Source organism: Nicotiana attenuata, chromosome 2, assembly GCF_001879085.1.
Source record: "Nicotiana attenuata strain UT chromosome 2, NIATTr2, whole genome shotgun sequence".
Classification (NCBI taxonomy): Eukaryota; Viridiplantae; Streptophyta; class Magnoliopsida; order Solanales; family Solanaceae; genus Nicotiana; species Nicotiana attenuata.
Genome location: NC_031990.1, coordinates 73,923,077 through 73,930,664, shown reverse-complemented (window position 1 = coordinate 73,930,664; position 7,588 = coordinate 73,923,077). Strand labels below are relative to the sequence as shown.

Below are 7,588 nucleotides of genomic sequence, written 5' to 3'. Positions count from 1 at the left end.
AGGCTTTGGTTCAGTAATAAAGATGCATCACATGACTATGTGAATTAGGTGCACTCACGAATTCGAGGACTACTATGAACAAAGTTGGTTTTTGAGTTGGGAGGAGGGTAGAGTGGCGAGCTCATACTCCTCGAAATTTTGAGCCTTTACGCCAATTAGACTCGGGCTAAAAGTCACCAGGGGATTTATCCGATATCAAAAAAATTATAGTCGTATACCCCTCCGCTCCAGTTTATGTGACACATTTTCCATATTAATCTATTCCAAAAGAATGACATATTTTTATATCTGAAAATAATTCAACTGTAAACTTTCCATTTACCATTAATGAGAAGCTTATATAGCTACACAAATGTTATAAATGCTTAAAACCATAAGTTTCAAACGTCTTATAGTATATTATGGCATGTTTAAGACTACAGGTTTCAGAAGTCTTTCTTTTTTCTTAAACTCCGTACCGAGTCAAACTACGTCATATAAATTGAAACGGAGGGAAAATTGTTTAGCATCTCCACCAAAAGGTCCAAAAGCTTTTCTATTACTGAAGTCAATGTTTTCAATACACCAACAAAGTTCTACGTATCTTCGGTCACTTTACTTTAGTGCATCATCGGGTCAATTTCTAAGTGCAAGATTGTATTTGTAGGAAATTTTCTTTTATTAACCTTTTTTTTTTACAGTAACTCTTCCACAGAAGACCTCTACCCACTCTTTTATATCAAACCTCAAGTTTAACTACCACAACCTACCAAATATACCATTCAGATTCAAGTTACCAAAAAATCCCAAGATTCCTAAAAGCTAAGAGTCTTATTATCATAATCTTATACTGTATCCTCAAGCTACACCTAATAAGAAATTTTGAATGCTAATATATTCATGTTTTTCCTCATAAATATTAATGCTATTAATACTGTCAACTAGAGAGTACATTTCACTAACACTATTCCAGCAGCATCACAAAAGAGGGTGTCCTCCAAAACCTTCAACGAACCATGGCTTGTGTTATACACGAGGAGATACATAAGTGCAACTTCTTTCCTCTACCAAAGAAGATCATAAATAAACGTTTCTCTACTATCATTCTTACAATTAGTGCCATTATCAATAATAGTACTTAGACGTAAGCACAAACGCAGATTGTTCGCAGAATTAAAAAACAGATGTAAATGTTCTTTGAAATCAAACATACCAAATTGAGAGTTGATAAAGCTTGATTAACGTATATAATGAGGTTGAGCTTGCTCTGAAGAGCAACCAAATCACTCCTCTTTAAATTCAACTCCTGCAACTTTCTAGCAGGCCCCACCAAATTAGTATCCAGCAGCCTTATTGTCTCTTTCAATTCCCTGATCCTCTTACACCCTTCAACGATCTTTGAATTCAGATCCTCCAGTTGCCCCTGCGCCTCAAAAAATGAGCTCGAACGCAACGAAATCTCCCTCACCAAGTGCAATTCCACTACATCCAAATACTGCGACAACTTCTCTTGCACAACCAAATTCTCGGCCGTCACGGATTTAAACGTGGCGCCATCCTCTAACTGAAAATCTTCCTTGAAGTACAAAGAGGGCACTTCGCGAAGGCACGCTACGAGAGCATTTTCGCCATTTTGATCGTCCAGGAGGAGGGTGGATTTAGTGTGGGTTTGGATATCGTGAAAACGGGTAAAAGGGTCGGAAAAGGAGGCAATGTAAGGGGTGAAATCGGTTCGGGTTAAATCAGATCCGGGTTTAGGAAGTGGGTTTAGTGGGGCGAATTCAGGAACGACGGGAAGGGATGAGGAAGTGGGCCACCACCATCCATCTGATTTACCGGCGTGTGGATTGTTAAGAATGGATGCTAAACTTTGGTTATGGCTATTGGCATCGGATACTGATTTGGATAAATATGGCTTTTTGGTACTGCTACTACTTTCGTACCTTCCCGATGATGGGGAAGGCCTTAAATCCATTTTTTTGTATGTGATCTAATTCAAGAATGTGAGCAGATCTGAAATTCTGAATAAGTAGTGTGGATTATGAAGAATTGTCGTTACCGTTTTTTGGATCAAACGAATGGAGAGAGGGAGCTGAATGGTGAGGTGGATCTGCACTCTGCATAGGAAAGGAGGAGTGAGAAGGAGAGCGCCACCCAGTAGCGGGTAAGGAGGGGAAATTGTAATGTATTTGGGAAACGTTGGTGGCAAACGGGATCTGGCTGGTTTGATTTTGGACCCGCCAGTTCAAGACTTTTTATTCCATTGTAACAAGGAAGAGTTGCATTGCAAATACAAGTAAGAAAATAATTTTACTATCCGAAAAGGGCCTAAACTTCCCCTCTACCGTATGAAATAGGACAATCTAGCCCTCCATTAAAAGTTGGTCCCTTGTATGCCCTTGTCGTCTACAAATGGGCTCAAAAATATCTTTCTCCTCTATCGGGAGACTCTAAAATCCACGCTGAATTACATTTGGCTTATTAAAAATCCCAAATATAATTTAAAATGCCACATGGATTTAAAAATACCCCAACCCCTCTTATTTCCCTACCCCCTACCCCTGGGCCCACCCCCAATTTTTACCTAACCCACTAAATTGATTAGTTAACCCCTCGTTCTTTTCACCATTTAACCATTTTACATTTCTCTTTCTACTAAATCCCCAAATTGAACGATGAGCTAGGGTTCTGGAGCAGTGTTCATCTCCGATCGAAGCTTGAAGATTTGGTGTTGAACCTATCGTTTTTTGTCAAGGTAAGTTTTTTTTACTGGTTTATTTGCATTTCAACCGTGGGGTAGTAAAGGTTTGTAGTTAGAAAAGGGGGAATAGAGATGCATGTGACATTTCTTGGTGTTTTGACCATCTCATTAGTTTATTCACATATTTTGTGTCTTTATATGTTTGTTTATTATAGTATGTATCTGTTTGTGTGGGGTTGGTGCTCCCGAAATAAATGAATCTTTTTTTAGGGTTTTTAATTCAATCTCAGAATGAATTTGTTTGTGGGGTTGGTGTTTTTTAATTCCTTTTTATGGTTTAACTCTATTTTGAACTGTTGCTTTCAACGCTGAGGTGGTCCCTTTGTGTTTGCCCTTTCCTTTTTGTTGCATGTGCTAATTGAAGATGATTGAAGAAGTTGATGTTTTATTCCATTATGGTGGCAATTGGGTCATTTCACCTAAACTAGTCTACAATAAAGAACTTCTGCACTCTTGGCTTCGTTATGATGTACATTCACTTTCATATAAGGACATTTGTGAAGAATTCACTTCCAAAGTAGGGTATCTTATTGTTAAGCAGATGTTGGTAACTAGTGCATCTGGTAGGTATTATTTGGTAGAAAATCAGGAAGGAATTAAGGTACTTAAATTTCTCTTATCTAAGGAGTTCAAGGTGCTTGATTTCTTTGTCGTCGATGAGTATGATCTTAGTGTGTCTATCCCTGATATTGTTCATCACACTGAGTCATATATTATGGATATTGATGTTGGGATTGATTATGAATATGAACTTGGTGATGACATGTTAGAAGAAATAGAAGGTAGTGAAAGTGATAGTAATGACTTTGATGGAATTGGCATAGAAAAAAGAAGAGTTTTGACTAATGGGCTTGGACATTATAGAGAGTTGGAACTGGGAATGTCCTTCAAGGACATCAATGAAGCAAAAGAGGTGGTGGGCTTCCATGCTTTAGTTAATAAGAAGAAGCTTAAAGTCAAAAAAAAGTGATACAACTAGAGCTAGATACATTTGTCAAACTTGTTGTTCATTTGTGTGTCTTGTTTCAAAGGACGAGAATACATCTACTTGTAGAATCAAAACATTAAAGTTCAAACATATATGTGATGAGTGTTTTAATAATCCTAGAGCTGGTTACAAAACTTTAGCTTTGTATTTCAAGAAGCATGTGCAGAACAATCCTAAGTATTCTGTAAAAGATATGAGAGGGCAGTTGGAGAATACCTTTCAGGTGAATATGTCTAAAAGTAAGCTAAAAAGAGCTAAAAGATTGACCCTTCAGAGGCTAGAGGGCAGCTTTAGAGATGAGTATAACAAGTTAGAGCTTATGGACAAGAAATTAGACATACAAATCCAAGAATTGACTTTGTAATTAACCTATCAAAGGATGCACTTGAAGAAGGGAAAAGGAAGTTTTTGAGAATGTACACTTGCTTCCAAGCTCTGAAAGAAGGTTGGAAAAATGGTTTGAGACCACTTATTGATTTGGATGGTACCTTCTTGAAAAGAAAGTGCAAGGGTCAGTTATTGGTGGCAATTAGACAAGACTGCATGAACCATTTTTATCCACTTGCTTGGACAGTTGTGGATAGAGAAAATAGCAGGACATGGCAGTGGTTTATGGAGCATTTGAAGCTGCCTTTGGATTTGAAAATTGGGTCAAATGTTACTTTCGTTTCTCACATGCAAAAGGTAATTAAATCTGCTATCTTTATATATTATTTTCATGTTTTGATGTTTTCTTTGAAACAGAACTGATATTTTTATGTTTTTTGATCATGTGAAAATTGTAGGGGCTTTGGATGTTGTACGCGCTATACTCCCAGATGCACATCACAGATTTTGTGTGAGACATATTGAAGCTAATTGAATGAAGAAGTGGAGGACCGGTGAAATGAAGAAACTATTATGGTGATCTGCCTGGAGTACTTATGAGAAAGAGTTCAAAGACCAACTAAAGAAGCTAGGGGAATTGGATGAAGAAGCAACAAAATATCTACTCAAGTATCCACCACAGGCATGGTGTAGGGCCTATTTTGATACAAAGTGTAAGAATGAAATGGTTGATAACAACTTTACTAAATCATTTAATAGTTGGATCCTTGAAGCAAGGCTCAAACCAATTATTAAAATGTTGGAGGATATAAGGGTAAAAGTCATGAACATGTTGGCAGACAATGAGAAAAAGGTGATGAGTTGGACTTTTGATATAAGTCCAACTGCTATGAAGTTGTACAATGACTACAGGATTATTGCTAATGTGTGTAAAGTTGTATTCAATGGGGACCATAGATATGAGATATCTGAAGGAGATGATAGGCATACTGTGGATTTGAAGAAAAAAAAATGCACATACAGACTGTGGGACTTGAGTGGCATACCTTACCCTCGTGCAATCAAGGCAATGAATCACAAAAAAGTTGACCCTTTAACTAGTGTTAATTGGTGGCATAGCAGAGATGCTTATATGCTGACATATAAGCATAAGCTACAGCCTGTTAGGGGTCTTAAATTCTGGAAAGTTGATCATTCTCAAGTTATAGAGCCCCCAGAGATTGTCAAAACAGTTGGTCGACCAAGGTGAAAAGAAATAGAGAACCTGATGAGGCAAGCAACAGAAAAGGTTTGTGGAGTTTATCAAGAAAATGAAGAGTCATTGGAGTGCAGCAACTGTGGTGAAAGTAACCACAATTGTAGGGGCTGTCCAAATGTAACGTAGATTCATTTCTTCTTAAATTTTCACTTATAACAATTAAGTAACTAATTTAGTGTTTTGCAGGATAAGGTTGGTGGAGAAATCTCCAAAACCAAAAAGAGAAAGGCTTCAAGCAAAAGCCAATCATCACAGTGTTCAATGCTTGAAGATGAAGTATCTGAAGATGAAGTGTTTGAAGATGAAGTGCCTGAAATTGATACATTTGAAGATGAAATACTTGAAGATGAAGTTGTTGATGCTGGAACACAACAGACGATACAATCAATGTTCGACAATGAAGATGAAACACAACGGTCCACTTATTATGGCACACAACAGTCCACTGCATATGGTCCTTCCATTGGTGATGAAGAAGATCCACCATTAAGGCCCAAAATTCTTTCTGAGAAACTAACAAAGTTGAAGCTGAGGAAGTCTCAAAGGTTGCAGTCAACTGAAAACAGGAGGATTCCTTTCATGGGTGATGATAATGGAGTTTGCACACCAACAAACTTGCCATATTCCCCAACCAAGACAACCTGGAAGGGGAAGGCAGCAATAACTTTAAACCATCTTGAACAACAAAGAAGAAAGAATATTAAGATTATGGGAAGAAAAGGAAAGAACCCATACGAAGACCAAATCTATAGATTTCTAAATTATTTTGAATGTGATGGCATTAGATTTAGGTGGTTCTAAACTTATGTTTTGTTGATGGACAACCTTTTTTGCTACCAACCACAATGATGGTTCTTTTGGTTGGTTAACCACTACTTGTTAATGACTTTTATGTTGATATTTGTTGAATGACTAGTTAACTCTGTTGATTTCTATTGGTATCGAATGACTAGTTAATGACTATTTGTGCTTGGTTAATCGCCTCTTTCTTCTGTACATCTTGTTTGAATCTGGTCTAACAGGTATATGTGAGGGCAATTTAGACAATGTTCGAATTGTACAGAGTCATATATGAGTCAGTTATAGTAGTCATTTCTCAAACACTTCACAACTCCATATCAGTTTACTCACACACCTATTTGAGAACACCAAACTAATTATCACAGCAAGTAACTTAGTCATAGACACAAGCATTCAAATGAACGGGAATGACTTCATTGAATCCTTGTACAAAAACATAAAGCTTCATTACATAACAAAAGACAACAATTAAGCCACAATAACACTAACATTACATATCATTTCCCCCTAATCCAAAGAACATAATAAAACATCCCAATATCACACAAATGAAAACCCACATCTTCTTCCGAAATTTAGCATTACGCACAGCTGAGTACTCTAAATCAACCACTTTCTTCAAAAGAACATTTCTTTTCAATTCCAAGGATTCTATTCCTCCATGATCGACGAGCATCATAACATTCTCAAGATCGGCAACTTTCCTTTGGAGAACATTTCTTTCACGGATTAGAGCTTCCTTTTCCTTCTTTAAGCTGCATATGAGATTTGAAACTCTAGGAGGAAGCTCCTCATCTTGCCATTCCCAATAGGAACATTTTTCATCCTAAAACCCAAAAAAAAACAATTACAAGCAAATCGAAATAAAAAGAACCCATCAATAAATTTACTTACCTCATGCTTAGGGCACTTGAAAAACCTTCTCCCAGCATTTAAAGGAGTCCACGCCATGAAATAATTGTTGATACCCAATTTTTTCCTCATATATTTTAAAATGTGCATACACACTTTCAAAATATTGTACATGCATTTACAAACATGCACAAGTGTTTTTACAATTTTTTTTTTAATTTTTAAAGGCTCTAAATCAATTTATTTCTTCATCTTTAATTATATAAATATCCAATAATTATCCCTCATATTACTCTATAATGATTTAGTCATCTAAATTCATCATTTATACTCATATGAGTGTTCAAATATTTTAATTGCATTTTTTACAATTACATTTGCATTTTTAAGACTATAAGTGCATATTTTGCAATAATAGCCCATACATATGCATAGCTACATTATCTATACAAAAAATGATTTTTTATATTTTTATAATGTTAAGTAATTATTTTAAATCACCTTCATATATAAAAATAATTTTTATCATTTACTTAGCTATTTTACAAATTATTAATTGGATATTTAACAAATAGCCCTTTATTAAGTTTAAATTTAGACCTCCCCCCCCCCAAGTCCAATT

At 36.2% G+C, this 7,588-nt stretch overlaps 1 protein-coding gene across 1 annotated transcript in view; it reads right to left on the bottom strand.

Annotated features, from left to right (window-relative positions):
- LOC109212614 (vacuolar protein sorting-associated protein 54, chloroplastic-like) overlaps window positions 1-2,258 on the bottom strand; it is a 22,078-nt gene extending 19,820 nt beyond the window's left edge. Inside the window, exon 1 of the mRNA XM_019376272.1 lies at window positions 1,193-2,258. Within this exon, the coding sequence (XP_019231817.1) occupies window positions 1,193-1,954 (762 nt within the window). The 5' untranslated portion in view covers window positions 1,955-2,258. The remainder of the gene's footprint in view (window positions 1-1,192) is intronic.